Genomic DNA, 26,033 nt, shown 5'->3' with positions numbered 1-26,033 from the left:
TGCAGTTTAGCAAGGATACCTCAGAAGTAATGCCATATCTTTCTCCATGTACCATTTCAGGAGGTACACAATGCCAATGTATTTTATAACTGGTGTTGTTAAACTTGACCTCTTGGTTAAAGTAGTATCTGTCAGGTTTCTTGAATTTAAGTTACTGTTTTTCCTCTTGCAGCTAACAAATATCTTGGGGAGATACTTTGAGACCATGAATATATCCTTTTTGTCATACGTTTGCACACTAGTTTTAGCATCTATGCAGGATTTTTGCCAGAAACAATTATTAATGTGGTGTTTGCTTACTGGTGATTTTCTATTTCTTTCATGCCTGTATTTGTTAATTGGAATTCCTCTGTAAGGAAAAGTTGTTTCTTTTCTTCCACTTACTTATTTGTATTAGAATGAGCTAATAAGTATTTATTTTATTCTATGGGTTATAATCTAATACTATCATTATTATGATCACATTGTTCTGGCTTTCCCACGAGGAGCTTAATTAGGTTGGCTTCTGTATTCTTTCAGCATGCTCCATCATTCGTTACTATTGGCAGCGCCTGCTTTTTCTAGGCTCGTGTTACATTTCCTTGCCCCAACACCCCTTTTATGTCCCCCAAAGCACTAGTTCCTTTTATTGGAGAATGGATTTAGAGACTATGATCTTGGTGGTAGGTGTGCTCATTGCTGCTGGGGTATCATTGCTTCTAGGTCCTTTCAGTGGCCAGAGCTAGGAAATATGTATATGTATGTTTACTAACACACACACATCAACTTTTATTTCAATGAATCTGTGTAGATTTCTTTTGGGGTTGAGCTGCTTGGCTTGTGGTGTCTTAGTTCCCTGCATAGATGGAACCCATGCCCCCAAAGTACGGAATTCTAAGCACTGGACCATAAGGGAATTCCCTATATAAATATTAAAAGCCATAATGAATGCATTCACTCTAAAGAAACTGTAAGAGTATCTACAAGGCAGGCTTCTATTTGTCTGCCCCAAATAAGGAGAATATTACAATATTGCAGAGTCAACGGTACTTGTTTGCTTTCAATTTTATGTTATGATTCACATAGCCTAGGTTATTAGAAAAGGGACCTAACCTGATATAATTCTGAGAACAGAAAAAAAATCATAGAGATATCCAATTTATGTTTCCTAAACTGGTATTCCATGGAATACTGTTTTGGGAAGTGTTAATAGGCTTATCATGATGAAAGGGCTCTGTGGTCCAATAAATTTGGGAAGCGTGTCATGGTAGTCCCCCCACACTTATGTAACACTGCCCAGGGATTATTAAAGGAGTTTAAAAAAATATATTTTCCAGAAAAATTATATGATATAAACAAAATATTTATCAGACCACTTTATGGAAGCAGAAGATATGAAAGAAGAAGAAAACACATCAAATTTAATGTGATTTTTGTTGTATAAGTTTATTTGGGACTAAATGTTGGTTTGCACAATAACATGAAATTTTTAAAGTTGTGTGACCACATTCCTTGTTAAGAGAAGCTGCTATAAGGTATGTCTTCAAATAGCTTTTAAAATCTATGGGGAAAATTGCATTTGCTTTTCAGGGGGCAAATATATTCTTTAGAAAAAATATATTCTCTACTCCTGCCATTGAAATAGAGCTCAATAGAACTTATGGAAAAACTAACAGCAAAGATGAAACATCCCGTTTCAAAGTAGTCATTTTGTGGATGAAGGTAGAAACCTACAATCTTTCCCCCACCACAGCATTTCATATTTAAACCTTCTATTTTTAACCTGATGGTGGGATTCATGGCTAATGCTTATGAGATCTGTGTCTAGACAGTTGAGAAAAACAGGAAATGAGTTACATTGTTGTAGCTTAAGAGAATTTAACCTTTTGTCTTCTAGCTCCAAGTTCTGCCTGCTTTAGAAAAACATTCCTTCTCTCTTGAGGATTTCAGGGCATTTAAGGAACTATAATAATCCAAGGCCTCTTCAGGGAGCAGAGACAGCTATTTTGGTGGAAAAGGAAATGAGAACATGGGTTTACTGGGCTTGGCCCATAAAATGAACACAGACATTGGGAGGAACGTGTTTGCTCTCTCCTTCTGAACTCTGTGTGTTCACAGCTGTCTCGGATGGTGAGCTTCTGAAGCGCAGGAACTCAGCCTGGCTGACCCCCTCTGCGTTGGATGCATCCCGTGATGCTGAAGCACATACAGTGCCCCCCAGAAGGACAAGTTAAGCAGCAGCAGCAGATGGTATCTATGGAATGCTTTCTCTGTGCCATGTACGTCACATGCATGATCTCATTTAATCCTCTCAACGACCCGAATAAAATATGGTTAGTACTATTACCCCCACTTTACCCATGATAAAATGGAAGTTAAGGAACTTTATAAGAGTAGCAGAAGGCTTTCCTGGTAGCTCAGTGGTAAAGAATCCGCCTGCAAATGCAGGAGACGCAGGTTTGATCCCTGGGTTGTGAAGATTCCCTGGAGAAGGAAACAGCAACCCACTCCAGTGTTCTTGCCTGAGAAATCCCTTGGACAGAGGAGCCTGGCGGGCTACAGTCCATGGTGTCACAAAGAGTCAGACATGACTTGGCGATCAAACAACAAGAGAAGCAGGACTGGCATCTGAACCCAAATAAATATGATTCTAGAACCTATGTTCTTGGTATTCTATACTGTTTAGGGCTGTTTTGACAATTAAATGAGATGATGTACATAAATTTGTCATGGTTTCTGGCCCCTAATATGCATCAAAACTAATTCCTGCTATTATTTGTTTAAGTAAAATAAGGCTACTTTTCATTACAAGTGGATGATGACACCCCCACGCCCCCTCCTTGTAAGATACACAGTGTATAGTGCTTGTAAGTAGCTGTTGAACTGAGTGTATTGAATAATAATGGTAAGGATTTGTATTTAATGTATTACCTGCACCATTATTGTGCGGCTGGAGATACAATGATGGCAACAGCTGGTCAGGTTTGAACCTTTGAAAACAAGTAAAGGAACCTGGCTCACACAGCAATGAAGTCTACAATTTTGACTTTCTTAGCCATTGTTTATAAGAGTCTAAGAAATGGCCACCATACCACATACAACAAATACTACATAGACTGAACAACTTATCACTTTCACTTTGCACACTCAAAAGTGGTAGGGAGACGCTATTAGGTAAGACAGAATCCTTGTGCTCATGGATTTACAATCTAGTAGAGAATACATTAAAAAACTAGCAATTGGAATCATTACAAATTGTAATAGGCACCACCAAGGAAGTAGTGGAAGGGTTGAAATATAGAATAATGGAGTTGGGATGGGGAAGGAAGCTCAGATCTTACTTTGCATGGGAAGGAAAGGAAGACTTCTTTGACCAGGTGACATTTAAGGCCCATGATATGAAAGAGCCTGGAAAGAAGAAATAATACAAAGGTTTTGGCGAGTGGGTGGGGGAAGAACTTGACCAGTTCAAGGGTTTGAAAGAGAGAGTGTGTGGCTGGAGCATAACAAGGAGAGTGGGGTGAGATGAGGCCAGAAAGATGGTCAGGACAGGTCATGGAGGGCCTTACCAGCCCTTGGTAAGAAATTCAGTTTTATTCTAAGTGTAATAGGAACCCACCAAAGGGTCCTAAATAGACAAGTGACATTATCCGATTTGCTGGTGCATGGAGAATGAAGTAGACAGGATGGGAATGCTGTTGAGGGGACTTGCCTGGTAGTCTAGTGGCTAAGATTCAGCACCCCAGTACAGATTCGAACTCTGGTCAGGAAACCTGGAGGGTAACAGGCAGGAAGGCCAGGGGTCTCCAAATGGAGGAAATAAGCTGCAAGTGTCAGACATTTTTTCTCTCTTAAGCAGAAGGAGGAAACAAACTAGTGATATATATATATATATATTTCCCTTCTCTATACAAATTTAAAAGGAGGTTTCTCTTAAAATAGTGTGTTGCCATAATGACACCTGGTTCCACCTGAAGTTAACTATTCTCAAGCCTGGAGTTAACCAATGCATTCTTCTTATGGAAATGCCTGTCTTAAGCTATATTAATGTACTGTGCATTTACCCCAGACTCTGTCTTCAAGTCGGTTCTGCCTATTGGCTCAGAACCAATTTGACAAACCATTATGTTATCCTCAGACATTGTTCCCCTAATCTATGTAAACAAAACTTTGTGTATGGTAATCTGCCCTTCTACAAGATTCAAGTCAATCGTTTTATGGCCCGGGATGGATGACTCGTTTGATGCCAAGATTATCCCAAAATACATCTTATGGATGAGGGGCCTGGTGTCATTCTGAGTTTTAAGACATTCCTTTCTTTCATTAACAGATTGCTAGTGACTATATAACATCCAGCTAGAAAACTAGCAGGGGCGGACTCTTTCTGCCCCCTTCTGATGCTTATGTCAGAAGCTTTCTCTATCTCCTTTATACTTTAATAAAACTTTATTACACAAAAGCTCTGAGTGATCAAACCTCGTCTCTGGCCCCAGTTTGAATTCTTCTCCAGAGGCCAAGAATCCCAGTGTCTTTTTGTGGGTCAGCAACAACCTTTCAAAACTAGATCCCACAGGCCATAACTAGAAGATTCTATGTGCCGCAACTAAGACCCAGCACAGCCAAACAAATAAATAAAAATAAATATGAAGGAAAGAATGCTGTTGGGATTGTCTGTGCGAAAGATGGTGGTGACTGGGACCAAGCACTCCTTAAGAGGGAGGGTGGATAGTCAGAGACAGAAAAAGAGATGTGACGGCGGAAGCAGAGGTCAGAGTGATGTGGGGCCAAGAGCCTAGGAAAGCAAGCAGCCTCTAGAAGCTGGAAAAGGCAAAGACATGGATTCTCCCCGAGAACCTTCAGAAGGAACCAGTGCTGCCCACCCATTCTAGACTTCTGACCTACACAACTGCAAATGAGAAACTCGTCTTGCTTTTCACCCCTAGGTTTGTGGCCCCTAATTACAGCAGGGAGGTGCTGGCAGGAATAAGTCATTTGCTTTCCACCCTGCCTCACCCTCCAAAGCTCTATGTCTTCCTTCCATTGGCCGGATCTAACCAGAAGCTACAGGTGAGAGATCCACAGATGCCGTTCACACGGGCCAGCTTTTTAGGTGACAAAGAGGATGGAGGGGAGAGGAGAGTGAATCTGGAGCAGCAGAGAAAAAATGTCCAGTGCAGCGCAGGCTGCCAAGCTGAGTGGTTTGCTCTTCATCTGGAGCCTATAAGAAAGCAGGACGTTTGGCATGTTGCCTTGGCTTATCTCGGCCCTTTCTTTAGTGAGTTCTCTCTAGCACGGCCTTTGAAAACATCTTTGGTTTTGCCTCACCTTTATAGTGCAGATACAGGATGACAATGCACCTGTTTCTAATATCTAATTCACCTGTCAGAAGGATGCAGCAAGTTTCCAAAGCAAATGATATGAATTATAGTTAATCCACCATTTACTCTAAATATAAGAAGAAAAAGTTGCTTGACATTGCAGTATCGTGAGTGAATTTACCCCAGCCTTTTTCCTGTTTTCACCTAAAATGGTAGTCTCAAAGCACCTATCCTTGGACCAACTTCATCAGCATTCCCAGGGTGTTTTAAGCTTTTACAGACTTGGGGATTCTCATTTAGCTGGTCAGAGTGAGGACTGAAAATATGTTTTCTTTTAAAAATAAGCTCCCAGAGGGAGAAGGGATACATGTAAGTGTATGGCTGAGTCCCTTTGCTGTCCACCTGAAACTGTCACAACATTGTTAATTTGCTATGCTTCAATATAAAATAAAATGTTCTAAAAAAATAAAAATATGTCCCAAGAGATTATAAGGAACCACAAGTGCCTTAGACAGAGATTTTTTTCTTTTTTGGACAAACTGACTATAGATTCACAAGCTACGTATGATGTGAAAGCGGACTTTTTTGTTAGTCTTAAAACTACCTCCTCCAAAAGCTTACCCAGTTCCACTTCAGGTCAGCTGGATTGTGATTGGAATTAAATTTACCAAACACAGTTGGGTATGAACAGAAAAATCTATTTCGTTAGTTAATTATACTGCATACCTGTAATAAACTACTTTGATTTGGCAGCCACTGAACTATGCACAGTGGATACAAAAATAAATGAATAATAATAATACAGATTTTCAAAGATTTAGCTTATTGGGAGGGACAGCTCTGCCACAAATAATTATAATACGGTGAGATCGGGGCTGTGATGGGACCATGGACTTAGTGCCTTAGGAACTGGGAGGCGATGCTCAAACAAGGCTTTATAGAAGAGGTCACATTGGAGCTGGGTCTTGTAGGGAGAGTTGGAGTTTATGGAACAGGGAAGGGCATTCCAGACAGTGGGAAGAATTCACAACAGAGGCATGAAAGAGATGGCTAGTTTAGGGAGCTGCCTGTGATTTCGAGGACCTGGAACAGACGTATGTATGTCTCTGAATGTGGCTTTAGGGGATGCACGGACTATATTATCACCAGCCCTGCTGCCATGACACTGAGCTTGAGTGTTAGATTGGTGTTAATGGGAAGCTTCAGAATAATTTGAAAAATTATTATAAAAATGACAAAAGTGATTCTTGCCACACTTTGGAAAAAGCAAGAATAATTTTACAGTTAAAGAGTGAAAGTCCTCTTTCACTACTCTCTTCTGGGTCCATCCAAATCAGTCCCCCACTCTCCCCCCCCCCCCCAGGTAGCCATTTTAATAGTTTGGGGCATCCTTATTGATGTATTATACATTTTATCATGTATGTTTTCAAATATACTCCTATGGACTGAATTGTGTGCCCTCCTAAAATTCACATGTTGAAGCCTTAACTCCCAACGTGACTGTATTTGGAGATAGGGTCTTTAGAAGGAAATTAAGATTAAATGAGGTCAGCTGTCCATCATGTGAGGCCACAGCAAGAAAATGGATGTCTGCAGGTCTAAGAGAGCTCTTACCAGAAACTGGACCCCGCTTGACCTAGATCTGGGACCCTCCAGCCTCTGGAACTGTGAAAAAATAAATTTTTGTTGTTAAAGGCCCCAGTCTGTGTTATTTTGTTGTGGCAGCTTGAGACTAAGACACCTTCCCAAAATTAGAAAAAATAGCAAAAAGAATCTTCACTGACCTGTTATCCAGATTCAACGATTATCTATTGAATGATCATAAACAGGGAAGTGGTGGGATTAGGTAATGTGTTCTAGAAAGACCTCTCGGGCAGCAAAGTGGGTATGTTGGAGGGGTTCGGGCTGGAGATGAGGAGACAGGCTAAGCACCTCTTGTAAATTTCCAGGCAAGCGATGATGATGGCCCTAGTTGGGGGAAGGCACTAGAGAAGGAAAGGGAGGAACAGGGAGGAATTTAAAAGTAGAATTGATGGGCTACATGTGTTTCAATCATAAGTCTGTGTTTCATTATATCTAAGATGCTGTGGATTGTTAAGATGCAGCCTGAATTCAAAGATATAAAAATGGAAAGAATGTTAATTTTAGGATTGATGAAAGGCCCTAGAATTGAAAGCTGGGACCACCAACCCCCCCTTGGGAACAGCAGACATGAGCGTGTAAAAGAGAAGCAAGATTTTGATATCCGGAATCCTGATGCATAGCATGGGTTAATGAACTTTAAAAAAAAAATTACTTCTTAAGTTGAACTCTTCTTTTTTGCTCTTCTTGATTAAAGAACATGTTGGAGGGGCTGGTTTTGTGGCTGGGAACTTTATAGGAGCCCCTCCATTTTGACAAAACGCTATCCAGATGAGATGATGTCATTTACAACTTCACAGTCATGCTCAGTTTGGGGGCAGCCAAATTCCGTCTATTTAATTAAAAAAGGATGTTTTGAATGGGGGTGCTAGGGGATTTGGCCTATTGATTCCTTTTCATGGTGCTTTCTTGGGCTTCCAGACAAGTTTGGACTCCACAGGCAGATGGAGCTCTTATCCATGTTTTCTCTCCCCAGTGACAGGCCTGCAAGCCTGTCATTACCCAGTACTGGCATCTATCGTCTTGGAGCTGGGATGGTTACATAAACACTGAGAGCAACATAGCTCATCCAGGCTACACTTCGAGGACCTGAATTCCCCTTTGGAGGGAACGGCACTCAAGTCGAAGTAGGCCGAGGGGCAGGACGCCGCTTCCCCAAGCAGAGCCAGAGGTGGGGTTGACGGCAGGGGCACCAGGAGGGACCCCGGCCACATCACCCAGTGAATTCATGTCTGCGCATCTGGGACTCCATCATGATTTTTGCCTTTTCAAATTTAAAATTGGATCGAAAAATGTGTGCGAGTGTTTTTAAAGAGTCCAGAGCCAGACTTCTTTTTTTGTTGCAAGCTATTTTAGGACTTATATTTTATCGGTTGCTGTTTTGGAAAAAAGGACTTTCGCCTCTGCGTTCCCGGAAGTGCCCAGTGAAGTGAGTGTGCACTCTGGATTTAGACAGCCCAGGTTTGAATGCCAGTTCCACTGTGTCCCTGGCCAAGCTGCTCATCCTCCTGTACTTCAGTTCTGTCTATAAAGAGGGGGCTAATAAGTAGTGCCTATTCCATAGAATTGTTGAGATAATCAACCATTTCACATGCTTAGAACAATGCCTTGCTATTCAATATACAAGTAGCAAAAATAACCACAGCTAGAAATATCGAATACTAGCAAAAGTGTTCAGCTTACTCTGTGCCAGGTACTTTTCTACATAAAACAGCTCTCTTTATCCAACTAGCCATCCTATAAGTAGATGCTGTTATTATTCCTGTTTTATAGATGAGGAAACTGAAACATAGAAAAGTCTATTTGGTATAAATATTTTTGTGTCTCTGCTGAACCTCATATAAACCTGGTTGTAGAGTATTAAAATTATCGGTTTATATGCCTGGCTCTCCTCCATAAATATGTGGGCTCCTCAAATATGATAACTCTAGCTGTCTTTATTTTTTCCCCCCGGGCGAGGTTCTCATTAGTTATCCACTTTATACATAATACTGTGTATATGTCCATCCGAATCTCCTAATTTATCATAGATCTAGTACCAGACACACAGTAATAATGTTAAATACATTGGAAGGAACTTAGTGGGAAGTGTCAGTTTGGGGCATCGACATGAAAATACATTTTTTTCAGTATTGGCTCCCAACCGTTGTTATATGGTTCTTTCCGAAGCTTCATGGGAACAGCTTCCTTGATGACCTTCAGGCCAAATTATGCAGTTGTTCATTTCCCGCTGGTTATTAGCAGTTTCATTCCAGAACGGGGCTTCAGCCTGGTTTATTTGATAACGTCTCTCTCCGATTCCCGCCGTAGCCCTCCTCCCGGCCCGGCCAGTGCAGCTGTGACTGGTTTCCTTGTGGCTGTCTCTCGTCCGGAGCTTAGGTGTGGGTGGGCGGTAGGACGGTGACGTCGGGGCGACATTTGCCTTACTTGGCAGTCTAGGGTGAGGTTTCCGTTCTCTCTACAGGGGTGGTTGCTGTCTCTCCAGCTGCTTGGTCGTCGGTCCTCTCTCGGGGCGGGTGCTCAAGGCGGGGTCTTCCATGGTGTGTGAGGGCTGGTCCTTTGCAGGCCCTTTGGGAATCTCTCCCTCCCCGACACACTTCCCAGCTCGGAGAGCTGCCTTCAGTTGCAAACCCTTCCCCTAACCCTACTTCAGTTCCTGCCCTTCCATGGCTGCTGGGGGGACTGACCTGGGGGACACCCCTTTTAAAATGCCTTTTTTTTTAAATTGTGGTAGAAGTCACATAATATAAAACATACTATTTTGACCATGTTTAACTGTACAGTTCAGTGGCACTCAGGACATTCACACTGTTGTGCGACTGTCACCATCGTACATCTCTGGAGTTTTTCACCTTCCTAAACCGGAACTCTGTCCCCATTAAACTCCAAGTCCCCATTCCCCCTTCCCACCCTCCACCCCTCAGCCCCTGGCATCTTCCAATGTGCTTTCTGACTGTGAATTTTTTTTTTTGGTGAAGAGGATGGGATCTGACTCTATGAATTTGACTATTCTTGGTCATTGTTGCTCCATCACTTAGATGTGTCTGACTCTTTGCGACCCCATGGACTGCAGAATGCCAGGCCTCCCTGTCCCTCATTATTCTAGGTACCTCATATAAATGGAATCAAACACTGTTTGTTTGTACCTACTATATACTGGAATGCATTTGTAAGGTTAACTTAATATATACGGGGACCCTCTTTTAATGAGGTGCAGAGAAGATGACTCAAGCCCAGTTACCTTCTTAGTGTCCGCTCCACCCTGGGGAAATGTGCACGCCCTTGTGTGCCTCTGGGGACGTTGCAAGGTGCCTTGCCACCCCTCCCTCTCCCAAGCCAGTGTCCTCTCCAAGCCTGTCTTCCCCCGCCCCAGTTATCAGTTGCAAGTAAGGAATGAAACGCAGGTCTTCTATATCATTGGAACTCCTGGACTTTATGAATGATTCTCCTGGAGTCCCGGTGGGGGAGTGGGGGAGGATATAGGCTCTTCCCATGAACACTGTCCTCCTCTCTCTTCACTCTTCCTGTTACACTGACTCAGAGGGTGGAGGGAATTCAGTTGATTCTGACCTCTCCATAAGCCCTTCAGGGTGGTGGCTGGCTCCAGCTGTTAAATTTACAAGGTCAGAATACTCAGTGCCATTTGTCCTCTGCACTGGGTTTTATCTCAAGTCCTAGGACTTCCTTGCGGCTTTGTTGTTCACAATAGCCAAGACAGGGAAGCAAACTAAGTGTCCATTGGCAGATGAATGGATAAAAATTATGTGATATATAAATATATGCATATGTATGTTATATTATATATAATATATAAGTTGAAGCTGCAATACTTTGGCCACCTGATACAAAGAGCAGACTCATTGGAAAATACCCTGATGGTGGGAAAGATTGAAGGCAGGAGGAGAAGGGGATGACAGAGGATGAGATGGTTGGATGGCATCACCGATTCAGTGGACACAAGTTTGAGCAAGCTCCGGGAGATGGTGAAGGACAGGGAAGCCTGGCATGCTGCAGTCCATGGGGTCACAAAGTTGGACACAACACAGTGACTGAAAAACAAAATAATATAGATAAATATATACATTATATAAAATATATTTTAATATCCTATATTGAAAATATGTAATGGAATATTATTCAGCCATGAAAAGAAAAAGAAAATCCTGCCATTGGTGACATGGATAGACCTTGAGCACATAAATTAACATTATGCTAAGTAAAATAAGTAGACATAGAAAGACAAATCCCAGATAATCTCACTTATATGTGGAATCTAAAACAGCCAAACTCACAGAAATAGACAGGTGCTGGGAGCTGGAAGAAATGGAGAACTGTTGGGTAAATGGTACAGACCTCCAGTTGTAAGATGAATAAATTCTGGGGTATAGCCTGAGTTAACAATGTATTATATACTTGAAAGTTGCTCAGAGAGTAAATCTTTAATGTTTTCACCACAGACATCTAAAATGGTAAACACGTGAGGTGATGAAGGTATTCAGTTCAGTTCAGTCACTCAGTTGTGTCCGACTCTTTGTGACCCCATGGACCACAGCATGCCAGGCTTCCCTGTCCATCACCAACTCCCAGAGCTTACTCAAACTCATGTCCATCGAGTCAGTGATGCCATCCAACCATCTCATCCTCTGACGTACCCTTCTCCTCCTGTCTTCAATCTTTCCCAGCTTCATGGTCTTTTCTAATGAGTCAGTTCTTCGCATCAGGTGGCCAAAGTATTGTAGTTTCAGTTTCAGCATCAGTCCTTTCAATGAATATTCAGGACTGATTTCCTTTAGGACTGACTGGTTGGATCTCCTTGCAGTCTAAGGGACTCTCAAGAGTTTTCTCCAATGCCACAGTTCAAAAGCATCAGTTCTTCAGCACTCAGCTTTCTTTATAGTCCAACTCTCACATCCTTATGTGACTACTGGAAAAACCATAGCTTTGACTAGACAGAACTTTGTCGATGAAGTAACGTCTCTGCTTTTTAATATGCTGTCTAGGTCACAGCTTTTCTTCCAAAGAGCAAGCGTCTTTTTAATTTCATGGCTGCAGTCACCATCTGCAGTGATTTTGGAGCCCCAAAAATAAAGTCTGTCACTGTTTCCATTGTTTCCCCATCTATTTGCCATGAAGTGATGGGACCGGATGCCATGATCTTAGTTTTCTGAATGTTGAGTTTTAAGCCAACGTTTTCATGATGACGTTTAAGCCAACCTTTTTTTGATGAAGGTGTTAACTAACCTAATTGTGATATCATGTAACAATATATTGGGTTGGCCAATATTTGTTAATATTTTTCCCTAAGGTGTTACAAAAAATCATAATATCCAATGTATCAAATCATTATGTTGTATACTTTAACCTCATGTGACATTGTGTTGCTGTTGTTTAGTCACTAAGTTGTGTCTGACTATTTGTGACCCCATGGATTGTAGCCTGTCAGCCTCCTTGGTCCATGGGATTTCCCAGGCAAGAATACTGGAGTTGGACACAACTAAACAACAACAAAAACCACAGAAAGGAGTGAAATATTGCCATTTGCAGCAACATGGGTAGACCTGGAGATTATCATACTAAGTGATGTAAGTCAGACAGAGAATGACAAATATCATATGATATCACTTACTAACAATACAACTGAATTTACTTACAAAACAGAAACACAGACATAGAAAATAAGCTTATGGTTACCCAAGGGGAAGCGAGGGGGAAGGATAAATTAGGAGCATGGGATTGACAGGTACACACCCCTATATGTAAAATAGATAACAATAAGGATTTACTGTATAGCACAAGGAACTATATATTCAATATGTCTAACGGAAAAGAATCTGAAAAATAACACATAAATATTTTTATATAACTGAATCCCTTTGCTGTACACCAGAAACTAGCACAATATTGTAAATCAATTATAGTTTAAGAATCACATTCATGTCAAAGCACTTCAGAGTTGTGAAATGCCTGACTAGAAAGAGGGGCAGATGTTAACCGGGAGAGGGGAGGAGGGAGCTGTGTTCACACATAGCAGGGAGACGGACCCAGGGCTGTACTCTGTGTATAATCTTTTCTCGTCTACTGGGGCAAGGCTGTGAGCACAAGCCAAGAAGTTGTTCAGTTACTTGCTGGCAAGTCTCCCTCTATAAGACCATTTGGATGTCAAGGCTAATGAAGGTTTAGCCTAGGGACCCTGGGCACCTGGTGCAGGAAATATTTCACAAAGACTCTTCATAAGGTATAGTACTAGGCACTGTGGGGCAAGAGGAGCTGCAGAGTCATAAAAGGACACCAGGTTTAGGGTCAGATGTGAGCTTAGACCCTACCTCTGTGGTTTAGGAACCGTGCGACCGAAGTGTGTGATAGCAAATATTTAAAAGAATCAGCTCTCCAAATAAGAAAAAAAGTTCTGATTTGTAGTTCTTCCTGATTTCTGAGATGGAAATATTCCCACTATGGTTGATTGTAAGTTAATAACATGCTACTGAAGGTGGAGTTGAAAAAAGGTGAATGCATTCAGCTCAGCTCTCATGAGCCATTTCCAGCCTACCAGACTGTGTGATTTTGGACACATCATCTAATTTTTCTGAGCCTCCCCGGTTTCCACACTTGTGAAGTGAGGATAATATTCAATACTAGTATCTCCCTTACAGGGCTGCTATGACAGTTCAAAAGAATAATACATTTGAAAGCATTTGGCCAAGAGTAGGATTCAGTTTATTATTGATGTTGCATCTGGGCTTTCTCATTTCTTATTACCTAGGAGTTTATAAAATTGAAAGGATTTTCATCCAAGAAAAATTCTAACTGGTGGAGGGTGTGTGAATGTCTGCTGTAGAAGTTGGAGAGGGGATGGAGAGACCATTGAAGAAGCAAGAAATAAAACAAAAAGACAAAATAAACTAGTTTCATCTGAACTAATATATGATTTCCTAAAATCTCAAAAGATTATATGAAATAAAAGGGACCTAGAGATAGCTAAACCAACCCACCTTCTTTCCTATTACAGATGAGGAAACTGAGTCAGAGAGTAGAAGTGGCTTCCCTCAGGTTTAGCCCAGCTGCAACGGAGCCCCGAGTAGAAGCCGGCTCTGCTGACTGGCTATTTGGGACTCATTTGTGGGTCCAATTCTTTTCAGCTTGTGCTTGTTGGCATGAGCAAAGAGTGATGGAAATCTCAGGCTTCCTTTCATACTACTCAGGAAAAGTGATTTGACTCAATTATCAGAATAGTTCATTAAGCCAGTGGTCTCCAAAGTGACAGGCTGGAAGAAAAAAAACCCAAAACTACTATTGATTTTTCTTTTAAAGAGTGAGACGTCAAGCAATTATCTTCTGCCAGGGAATAATCTTGTGTCATTTCATCGAAGGAATTACTCAGACAGGTGTGGGCAGGGTTAAGGGAACAGAGAAGATGCTAAGGCCTCCAGAGATGAGCAACAATGAGAATTACTTCTCCCAGGTTTGGAGAGAAGCCTAGGGATGGCTGGAATCGTAAGGAGGAGGGATACTGTTTTTGCCATGGACCAGGGACCAGCCAGGAGAGAGCAGGCAGGAATGACCCTGAACTCTTTCTCTGCTCTTGTCTCTGCCAGCACCTTCTTCTGGACAAACCCAATCAGATGCCAACTGGCAAGAGAGTCTGGGGGATGTAGGGCTTTTTGCAGTCAGCCTCCTAGGGCACTGAGCTCGGCAGAGAAGCGGAGAATGTATCTTCAGGGTCAAGCAGAGAACAACTAGCACAAAAGACTTAAAGATGTTTAATGTCTGGGTTGACAGTGGTCCTTTCCATCCATCCATCAGACATCATTCAGTACCCAAGGCACTTTGGTCCCAATGAGGAGTGGAAGCCAGTGGAACCCAAAGTAGATCAGTGTACCGTGACATATTGCAGCTTCTGTATGCCCGACTAAATGGATTTGTGGATTATAGTATCTAGTTTGAAATAAGCAAAATATCACAAAATGGACAAATGCTTTAAGAGGTTTCCTAGTTTCTTGCAAAGAAACAGTAGAGTGAAGATATTGTTGCAGATGCTAAGGAACACTAAAGTGTGAGTACTGACCTTGCTCTTCACTGGCTGCATTAACTCAATGATAAGCTAATGAAATTGAATTGAAAATTGGCCCAAAAGTTCATAATGGTCACAGCTATTTTGAATATGGATTTATGTCCATTATTACTAATAGTGAGCCTCCTCCTATGTGTTCACTATGCTTTGAAATATTAATTAATGATAATAGTGCCTGCCAATACTTTATAAATAGATAAACACACGTATTTTGGTTTATGCTTAAAAAATATTTACTGATGGGATGGTTGGAGACCACTGGTTTTAAATAATAAACAAAGGCTAGAATTGCGGGGGTCATTGATTTAGTCATAGTGCTTCTCTTTAGAGACAGTGAAGACTACATGGTTTTTCTGCTTAGAAGACATAAAACAAAAAAAAAAAAAAAACAAAATAAAAGGGAGAGTGGGCTTGTGAATAATAATAACAAATGTTTATAAGTAAGCTTATGTGTTAAGCACTGCTCTAACCACACAGAAACCATGTAAAATGCATCAACTCAATTACTGTTCACAGCAATTCCATGATGTGGGTACTGTCATCATTCCCATTTTACAGATAAGGGGACTGAGGCAGGTCAAGGTTTTGGTACAGTGTTTGGTACAGCCAGGAAGAGGTAGGGTGGGGTTCGAACCCGGGAAGTTGACTTCAGATTCTTTGCTCTTCATCTCTAGGCCTTGTTGCCTCTTTGAAGGAAGTAGGGGGGCTCCATGGAGTAATTTTGAAATTAAGAAAAAAAAATTGCAAAGTAAAATTAAAACAATTGAATGCGAGTTTTAAAAGTACAGAGACAGGAGAGTCACTCAAATGCTTTTCTGTGGGTTAGGAGTGACTCTTTCCTTGTGCTCTTTGGCATCTGCCAAGTATGATTTTCAGGATGTGGTAGCTGGCTAACTGCCTCTGGTAGCCACTAGATTCCACTCTCCTCTGGGTTTTTCCTCTTGCCCTCTGAATCCTTCCCCTAGACTTGCCTTGCCCTTGTTCTCTTTCTAGGAGCTCATATTTTTTAGGGTTCTCCAGAGGAAAAGAACCAATAGGAAGTATTGGTCTCTCTCTCTCTCCATCTCTCTCTATAGATAGTAATCCCTCCCCCAGATATATTAATAGATATGTAGAGATAGATTTTATTCCTTAAAATATTTTGTTCTTTAAAATCTATCTATACAGATTTACTTATTCATTTAAAACTCATGTGATCATTGTTTTCCAATTTTCTTCAAACCAGTCAATCCTAGAGGAAATCAGTCCTGAATAATCATTCAGTTCAGTTCAGTCACCCAGTCGTGTCCAACTCTTTGCGATCCCATGGACTGCAGCACGCCAGGCCTCCTTGTCCATTGCCAACTCCTGGAGTTTACTCAAACTCATGTCCATTGAGTCAGTGATGCCATCCAACCATCTCATCCTCTGTTGTCCCCTTCTCCTCCTGCCTTCAATCTTTCCCAGCATCAGGGTCTTTTCAAATAACTCAGTTCTTCACATCAGGTGGCCAAAGTATTGGAGTTTCAGCTTCAGCATCAGACCTTACAATGAATATTCAGGACTGATTTGCTTTAGGATGGACTGGTAAAGAGTCTTCTCCAACACCACAGTTCAAAAGCATCAATTCTTTGGTGCTCAGCTTTCTTTATAGTCCAACTCTCACATCCATACATGACTACTGGAAAAACCATAGCTTTGACTAGATGGCTCTTTGTTGACAAAGTAATGTCTCTGCTTTTTAATATGCTGTCTAGGTTGGTCATAGCTTTTCTTCTAAGGAGCAAGTGTCTTTTTAATTTTATGGCTTGCAGTCACCATCTGCAGTGATTTTGGAGCCCAAGAAAATAAAGTCTGTCACTGTTTCCCCATCTATTTGCCATGAAGTGATGGGACCAGATGCCATGATCTTAGTTTTCGGAATGTTGAGTTTTAAGCCAACTTTTTCACTCTCATTGGAAGGACTTATGCTGAAGCTGAAGCTCATTGGAAAAGACCCTGATGCTGGGAAAGATTGAAGGCAGGAGGAGAAGGGAATGACAGAAGATTAGATGGTTGGATGGCATCACCAACTTGATGGACATGAGGAGCAAGCTCTGGAAGTAGGTGATGGACAGGGAAGCCTGGTGTGCTGCAGTCCATTTGGTCACCAAGTGTCGGACACGACTGAGTGACTGAACTGAATGTTTATTTAAAATTTTATTTATTTATTTGGCTGCACCAGGCCTCAGTTGTGGTTCATGGGCTCTTTAGTTGTGGTGTGCAGACTCTTAGTTGTAGCATCTAGTTTCCTGACCACGGATGGAACCTGGGCCCCTGAGTTGGGAACTCGGAGTCTCAGCCACTGGGCCACCAGAGAAGTCCCTGAGCTCATGGTTCTGATGGGCTGCCCCAGTGCGCAGGACACTGCTGCTTAATAAACATGGCTTATTGGCGAGAATTTGAAATGCTGGGTCTCTGGATGCTTCTTGGGCAGAAGTGTGATTGGCGTCAGCCTCAATGAAGCCCGTATAGAGCGGGAAGGAGACAGCTTCACACCTGCCCCCAACAGGCATAGCCCTGCGGACCAGCTCTCGCAGGTCCATGTATCAGGGCGGCCAGAGTGACTGGGTGCTGACTTAGGCTGTGCCTTTCATGGCAGACAGATCCCCACTCAGCAGGGGACGGGGGATATGGAGCAGAAGGATGAGTAGGAATTTATCTGAAGGGGCAGAGCTAGAGTGTCTGCTAGGTTCTCTGTCTTAGTTTCCTGTGTGGCTGTAACAAGTTACTGCCAACTCAGTGGCTTAAGACAACACAAGTTCATTAGAAGGCCAGAAGGCTGACACGGGTCTCTCTAGGCCAAGGTCAAGTTGTCAGCAGGGTCAGGTTCCCTTCTGTCGGCTCCAGGAAGCAAAGTCACTCAGTCATGTCCGACTCTTTGCAACTCCATGGACTGTAGCCCACCAGGCTTCTCTGTCCATGGGATTTTCCAGGCAAGAGTACTGGAGTGGGTTGCCATTTCCTTCTCCAGGAGATCTTCCCTACCCAGGGATTGAACTCAGGTCTCCGGTGTTGTAGGCAGATGCTTTACTGACTGAGCCTCCAGGGAAGTCCGTAGGCTCCAGGGGTGGATGCTTAATCCTTGCCTTTTCCAGGTTATGGACTTTGATCTCATTCCCTGGCTCTGGGGGACCATTATTCCACCCACCATAGTAGCCTTATGCTTTTCATTTTAAAATAAGCTATTAGTGTAAGATGATTTTTAATGGAAAGGTATAATAATTTCACTAATTTTAAGAATGCTGAAGTTTTTCTTTGAAAGAATTTCAGATATATTTATGTTTAACTTACTAAATTTATAAGTTATTAATTAACTTGGGAATGTTTTGCTTATTAGGATTGAAGCTTCTGTGAGCAGGTATTCGAAGTGCTTGCTTTTTTAAAAAAGCAAATGCATTAGAGTTATAATTGCAGTTTTAAAACGTTTAAAAGAATTTTTATCATTTGTCAAAGGCACTTGTTTAGTTTGTTCAATGTGAGTTTCTCAAAGAATAATAAAAGGCCCTCTTATTTCGTATGAAAATTTACCAGACTTATATTTGCTTGAACTTAAACTTTAATGAACACTAGGTCTCCACATTTGTTACTTTTTCAACTGCCATTAATTTGTAACCAAGATGTTATAAATAGGTCTATGCACATAAACTCAGGCTGACACTTATTCTAGTCCAGGGTAAGTCTGTGGTCCTAAGTGAGACTTTCAGAAGCATTTTGTGAATGTATGTGTGGATTTATTCATTCATTTGGCCCAGGCACTATGCTAGGTACAAGTAAGATTATGGTGTAACAGAAAATATAGTACTAGTCACTGAGTCCTGTCTGACTCTTTGTGACCCCATGGACTGTGGCCCTCCAGGCTCCTCTGTCCATGGAATTCTCCAGGCAAGAATACTGGAGTGGATTGCCATTCCCTTCTCCAGGGTATCTTCCTGACCCAGAGGTCAAACCCGTGTCTCCTGCATTGCAGGCAGATTCTTTACCATCTGAACCACCAGGAGAGCCCAAAAACTGATACCAGAAGATAGATTTACTCAGTTGGAGAAAGCTGAAGCTAGGAAATGGCCCTAAGGAGCAATGGATAATTATGAGACAGAGGGGCTGGGAAGAGCATTGTAGGAAGGTAGAACGACCTGAAAGAAGACTGCATGGCATGTGTAGGGAATTGTGAGATTTTGTGATCCTGCTGGGAGTTTAAAAAAAAATTCTAATTATTCTCAGGTGACTTTTATGTCAATTTCTGATGGAGTGTCAGTGTTGGGATCAGGGCATGTTCCAGAGTAAATGTGTCGAGTAAATCAGTCACCCCTGTTAGTCACCTGAGCAATCACACATAACTGGGAACACAGGGCAGTTACTAACCTGATTCTCTTGTTGCTCAGGGAATCATAGCTGCTAACACTTATTGAGCTCGTATTATGTGCCCAGCTCCAGGCACTTTATAAGTATTAGCTCACTTAACCCTCATAGCCATAAGAAATAGATTTATTATCAACAGGGTTGAGGAAATTTGACACAGAGAAGGGTTAAGTGACAAAAGTCACACTGCATGTGAGTGACAGGACCATGATGTAAACCTTGCACAGGCTGTTTCCCTTTTCTGGAATGCTCATGCCCCCATCTTCTGAAGCCAGCTTTTCTCATCTTTCAACATCACTTCCTCAGACGGCCCATTTCCGCCCCACACCTTGTTATTCTGCACCTTAGTCCTTTGCTTTTTTCCCTTCATAGCACTTATGACAAATTAAATTTGTCCTCTACTTATTTTTTTGTCCCCTACTTGGACAGCAAGGAGATCAAACCAGTCAATCCTAAAGGAAACCAACCCTGAATATTCATTGGAAGGATTGATGCTGAAGCTGAAGCTCCAATACTTTGGCTACCTGATGTGAAGAGCTGACTCACTGGAAAAGACCCTGATGCTGGGAAAGATTGAGGGCAGGAAGAGAAGGGGATGACAGAGGATGAGATGGTTGGATGGCATCACTGACTCAATGGACATGAGTTTGAGCAAACTCAAGGAGATGGTGAAGGTCAGGGAAGCCTAGGATGTTATGGTTCATGGGGTTACATGAAGTTGGACATGACTAAGAGACTGAACAACAACTTATTTTTTTCTTTCCCATTAGAATCTAAATTCCATTAAGCTATAGACTCTATCTGTCTTGTTCACCATCTTATGCCCAGTGCCTTCACAGAGTCTATCATGGAGCAGCTGCTCAGTAGATGTCTGTTGATGAGTAAATTAATACTGACGTTAAAGTTCACTATTACCTAAGCATTCTATTTTATGAAGAGTAAGTAGGAATATCCCATTTAAGCATAATACTGTATTTCTGATTTAGATTGGTACTCAGCAGCAAGCTTAGTTTTCTGTGTATTCCTAGAAAATTTTACAACAATGTTAAGTTTCTGAGAGCAGGAATATAAGCCTCACTCAGCAAAAGGTAAACATACTCAGTTTGATAAAAAACCAACTTGAATTGACATGCACCAAAAATGCACCAGTGTGTGTTGTTGGAAAAACATTTATTGCAATTCAGTGTCAAAAAAATTTTACAAAAATATGCCACCGTCTGGTACAAACAACTATAAAAAATCAGTTCGTCATGCAAGAAGAGAGTGCAAATAATTTATACAGAAGGACTCAGTTCACACAATATTAAATAAACATCTCTGTATGTAATTGGTCTAACCTTATACTTTTAGTTAAAATGTTCAATCCCCTAAATTTTTCATTAAAAAAGTACTTGAAAGCTTCTAAGCTTAGGATGTGGACTTTCACATACACCTCCTCTAGCCAGGATGATTGGCAGTATCGGCAGAATAAAGATGGCGCCAAATGTGCTCAAGTGCAGAGCACAGCTTGGCGCCTTCTGTTTAACAGCCTTGTATATCATTAATTAAATTAAACATTTCTATACTCAAAGACAGAAAAAGTCATGTTCAAACTCCGGAAGTAATGTTGCAGCAGATGGAGTCTCAAGCCGTTCAGAGTTTTGAAGCAGCCATCCATTTTTGGCCAAATGGAGGAGGGCCTGAATTTTGAGAGATCTCTCAGAAAACTTTGTTTGCTGAGTTCAAGGATACTTTGAAAAATGTCTAGCAGACAAAGTCATGAATATCCTGGTTCCTTGCTCCTTGCCGCCTCATGGACTAATCCCCCTTTGCTTGTGAGGTTTAGCAGAGAGTGACCTTCTACTGGTAGAAGCTCACCGGGTCTCACAGCAGGTACCAGAGGACTGAGAGATGGTAGGGATGGGGTAAATGTACCTCTTAGTCTAAGGGGAGAGGAAACCTGCTTGGTTACCATCAGAATCTTACTTTCTAGAAAGCAATCCAGGTGCTCAGCGGTCATCTGTCTCAGGGGGCACCTCTACAATTAAAATCTGAGTACCTAGGGAAAAATGAATTTGTCAACACAGGCTGCTAACTTTACGGCAAGCAGGCTGTACTCACTAGTATGCCGTACCCACAGCAGAGTCAGAGTTCTGTAAAAACATTAAGAGACTCCTTAACTTCTCCAGGAAGAATCAGGGACTTCAAATGTTTTTAAAGAGTTAACAGCCAGACACCTAACACTGGACCACCAATGTGGAAGTCTCGCGAGGAATCAGCTCTGGTGTCACGTGTGTCCAGCCACAACAAAAGGTGCTGCGGTAGGGGGCACGAAGTCAAGGCTCACAAAGTCCCAGGTTTATACTCAGGACCACTGCTGAGTACCAGCTGGGTTGAGGCATGTCTCCCAAATATTCTGGACCCACTACCTCATCTGGAAAGGCAGAAGGAATGCCAGACTCCATCATCGCTAACCTTCCTCCTAGCACTAAAGTCTAGCAGAGGAGTTTCCTTCCTCTGGAAAACCACGAGACTTGACTCTCCTTAACAAAACAGAGGAGAAAGCGTCTACAGAAAACGTGGAGTTGAAAGGAATTACGATCTTGTTTGTTGAAGACATCAAGGGCCCAAGCTATATCAAAGAGCCCCATCTCTGCATTTGCCTAGAGGTTCAGGGTGTTTCTGAGGTCTGTTTAAACACTAATAGGATTTTAGGCCAGCATCCAGTCAGAGGGATGGTTCACAGACTCTGAGAGTTGGAAACAGATTAAAACGAAAAAACACAAAAAACAACAGATGTCAACATGGAAAATGATGATAGAGTTTAGTTTAAAAAATTCACACATAAAATTACAGTTAAAAAAATTCACACATAAAATAGTGTTTGCATAGCAAGACGTAATTGCCCTACAGCCTGGCAGAAATATATAAACTCAGGTGCATATTTTATGATAAACATTGTATTGAACACTAAGCATGATATACCGTTGAAATGACTGAACTTCTTGCAAATCACACCACTTGTTTAGACAAATCAGATTCCAAGCCCCTTCTCTTCTCCCACATAAAAACAATGGAAACAAGGAGCCTGTGTTAATTGCAAGCTCCCAAACAGTTTTTGAAGAGAGAACTGTGGCAATAAGGTATTCACACTTGTTACCTTCCTTCATCATTGCCAAGTAAAGCCCGTTCTTGCCTTGACAGTTTTGCAGTGTAAATCCAGCCCATCTAAAATATCTCCTCTGATCTACTTCAATATAAAATGGATCATGGCGAAACAGAGGTCATCTCACAACTGACCCTTTTGATCTCAAAACTGGAGATGTTTTCACATTGTAGTTTCTGCCACCACCCTCCCACGTGACTGATCCATCTGCTAAAAGTAACAGTGTTGAGTCATAATGTGATCTACTTTAAAATGTTTGGATCTTGCTATAAATTGAGTCCTACGTGAGATTCACATATTCTCCTTTCCTCAAACGCTGTGCCTTCTTCTCAAGAAACTCTAGGATTGTTGTTCAGAAATGTTTGCATTGAAACAAATCATTACACTCGTGTGGATCAGCTTCTACTGTCCTGGACAAAAACTCTTTCCTTCTCTGGTACTCTCATATTCGACATCAATCTTGAATCCTCCTTTCCAGAGCTGCGGTGGGGATAGGTAGGTACAGCAAAGACAGTACAGCATTCTGTCTTCTCCAGCACTTTCCACTGGGATGTCCCTTCTGGCTTTTTAGGTCAGAAGTTCTGAGACAGAGATTCTTTGTTTTTTGTTTTTTAGGTCAGGTTGTCCTGGGAGGGTTTGCCAATAGAAATTCTATAGACAATCAGTGCCCAGGGAACAAGCATGTTCTTTTAAAGTTTCTGGTTTTACTTATACAAGAGGCTCTGGCCACACTTCAGAGGTACCCCATGTCAGCAGCAGAGATGCTCACACTGCTGTGCTCTTTGTCCCCGCCGCCCCCGCCCATGCACAAACCACAGCAGCAAAGACACATCACTGCTATTCCTTCCCCTCTCCCTCGCCACCTGCCATTTCTTTCCTTATTTTCCTCTTCCAAAGAAAGGGAATCACAAGTATTGGTTTCTTTTTTTTTTTTCTCCTTAAAAATTTTCCTTGACTCTGTCCATACCACCTCCAGTGATGTCAAAGGAGATGGGGAGAGTTTGGAGTCACGATCTGGGTAAACATTTCAGAAAACTGTAAGCCTGTCCCTTGTGGTAGGGTCATTTTGTGTAGGTGTTCTTGCTGCCTGCGGTGTGGTCTTGAGCACCTCGGACAGTCCAAGTGACACTGGTTCCCCAGTTTCGTGCTGACAGTCAAAGCAGGCGACATTTCTGGAAATGTGAACCTGAAGGTGCTGAGGAGTCTCTGTTTACACCATCGGCATGAAGGCGCTGAGAACATGAGTTGGGGGCAAGATGTGAAAGGCTATGAACGCCCCAAGTTGCCAGAGTCAAAGGTTCCAGAGCCCTCACCACAACAACGATCTCATCTCCACTCACATCTTTAAGGAGGCTGAGACCTTGGAGAGAACCTGCCTGAATTAGGGCAGAATGAGCCTTTGATTCCATAGTCTGGACCTGCATTCTCAATGTGACCTTGACTGGGGTGGGCAGGATCCTGCTAGGTGTCACAGTGGTTTGTGACCCTCCAGAGCTCAACCTTAACCAATATCTTATTCTTTAATATTTACTTTCCCTCAAAATCGAAATACAATTTACCTTTTTCTTCTTAGGGGGGTGATGATGAAAAAAAGATATTGAGAAATCCATAGGCATAGGCCTTGCACAGTGAGGAACATCAACTAGTGGTCAAGTTCTTTTCCAGATACTGGTACTTGGGTTGTGCTTTGAGAAAGGGCACGAAGGGGTCCCTCATCACTAGCTGGTCCCTTAGCTTGTTTCTGTACATTCTTAACCATCTCTCCCCGTTTCAGGTCACCCCCAATTCAATCCCTAAGAATACACTGTTGCTCAACATAAATGTGGACCAAGTTCCTATTTCTGCTTCACTCATTGGCCAAGATCATGGAGGGTGCCCACTTTACATACAAAAAAAAAGGAAAGCAAATACAACTGCAAAAATATATACACTGTTGTAGAAAAGCAAAGTTCTATAAAAGGTAAAAACAAAAACATTCCCCACTCCCTCCTAGGAATATTGACTCCTTAAGTCCTGAGATTTCCTTCTTCCACATATAACTACCTGTTGGTATTTGTCTAGCAAGTTCCCCTGGGGTTGAACTCAAAGTACCTCCATCCACTCCCTGTCTGGCGAGAACACCAGGCTTTATCAACCTCATAAGAAGCCCTAGCTCAGGTTGACTAAATTTCGGTTGGATGTAAAGAAAACTCATCACCCATCAAGAAGAACAGCAGCTGATATGTAAAACCTGTTCTACAAGTCTTTATCAGGCCCTTGGCTCCACACAGTCCCCAGAGACAGGCTTATCCATCAAGATACCCTAGGAAGCCCAGACAAGCCAAGAAGTTAAACAGGAATAAGAAAATCTTCATGGCTATTGGGTGACTCATTCCATTTTTCCTGCAGTAGGATTTCCTCTGGGACTGCTTTTAATTGGCCTTATGTTGCACGACATAAGCTACAACGTGAAAGGGAAAAAGGCATAGGTGCTTTGGGGTTTGTTCTCAAAGAGAAGAAACCGCAAAGAGTTTCCCATTTGTCTGGAAGGGAAGCCCGAAGCATGAGGAAGGATGCCTCCAATCTCTCTTCCTGTTTCAAATCACTTTTGATGAAGACACAAAACAGACAGAGACTGTCTACTGGACCATGCGGTTTGTCAGAGCGAGCGTTGCAGCTTTCTGAGGTAGACTATTGTGCGGTGTCTTCGGAAGATAAGGCCCTATCTATACCCATGTGGGTTTAAGATGAGTGGTGCTTCCATTGCCTTTGCCAAACAAACCCCAAATCAAAACCCAAAGCCCTGGGGTTTCTCACATGTAGTTTTTCTTCTTAAATTTTTTTCCCCAATACATTTTCACATTGTAAACAAAGAGCGTTCTATTTTGTATTTGAGTTTTGCCCTTTCTTCCACAACTCTAGGAAACTATCAAGGAGTTGCAGTGAACTTCAAGAGAATTCCATTTTCACCGATGAAATAGAATTCCTGCCTTAGAGTCTTGCTGGCAAATCGTTAGGAAAAAAAGTTCATTTACAGGATTTCTGTTTTCCATACCAATTCTAATGAGAAGTCCATATGCTTAAACTTCCAGCCAGCAGCTGTATCTCTCCCCTTCAGTGTCCCCTATCTCAGAAGTTTTGAGCCAATGTTTAACATGTACACTATTTACAAATCAAGTGTCCAAACTCTGGATTCCCAACCATCCAATCATCAGGGGAACCCTTCTGAAGTGCTGTCATGTGCTGGGATTCAGAACTTGAACAAGTTGATAAAGTCCTGGGGTGAAAGCGAAACAGAACAGCTTGCTGGGTTATTGGCTGTGCACGGGTGATCAGTGCCCTGGAAAGGAACATCATGGTTAGGTGGGCATTCTCCACAGCATCCCATTGGCTTGTGGTACCCTATGGAATTGCTGCTGCTGCTGTTCAGTCACTCAGTCATGTCTGATTCTTTTGCGACCCCATGGACTGTAGCCCACCAGGCTCCTCTGTTCATGGGATTCTCCAGGCAAGAATACAGGAGTGG

The 26,033-nt window shown here is 42.1% G+C and overlaps 1 protein-coding gene across 3 annotated transcripts in view; it reads right to left on the bottom strand.

The window, feature by feature from the left end:
- Nucleotides 1-6,750: 6,750 nt before the first annotated feature.
- FBXO32 (F-box protein 32) overlaps nt 6,751-26,033 on the bottom strand; it is a 51,502-nt gene continuing 32,219 nt past the window's right edge. The window contains exon 9 of one of the 3 annotated variants that reach the window (XM_020879036.2): nt 6,751-6,962. In XM_020879036.2, coding sequence (XP_020734695.1) covers nt 6,846-6,962 — 117 coding nt within the window. In that variant the 3' untranslated portion in view covers nt 6,751-6,845. Of the gene's footprint in view, nt 6,963-10,126; nt 10,988-20,536; nt 25,848-26,033 lie in introns of those variants that run through there. The other 2 variants (XM_070477051.1, XM_020879037.2) reach the window with 2 other exon arrangements.

Source organism: Odocoileus virginianus, chromosome 15, assembly GCF_023699985.2.
Source record: "Odocoileus virginianus isolate 20LAN1187 ecotype Illinois chromosome 15, Ovbor_1.2, whole genome shotgun sequence".
Classification (NCBI taxonomy): domain Eukaryota; kingdom Metazoa; phylum Chordata; class Mammalia; order Artiodactyla; family Cervidae; genus Odocoileus; species Odocoileus virginianus.
Note: the sequence above shows the minus strand (reverse complement) of the source record. Positions and strands in the feature narration are given on the sequence as shown.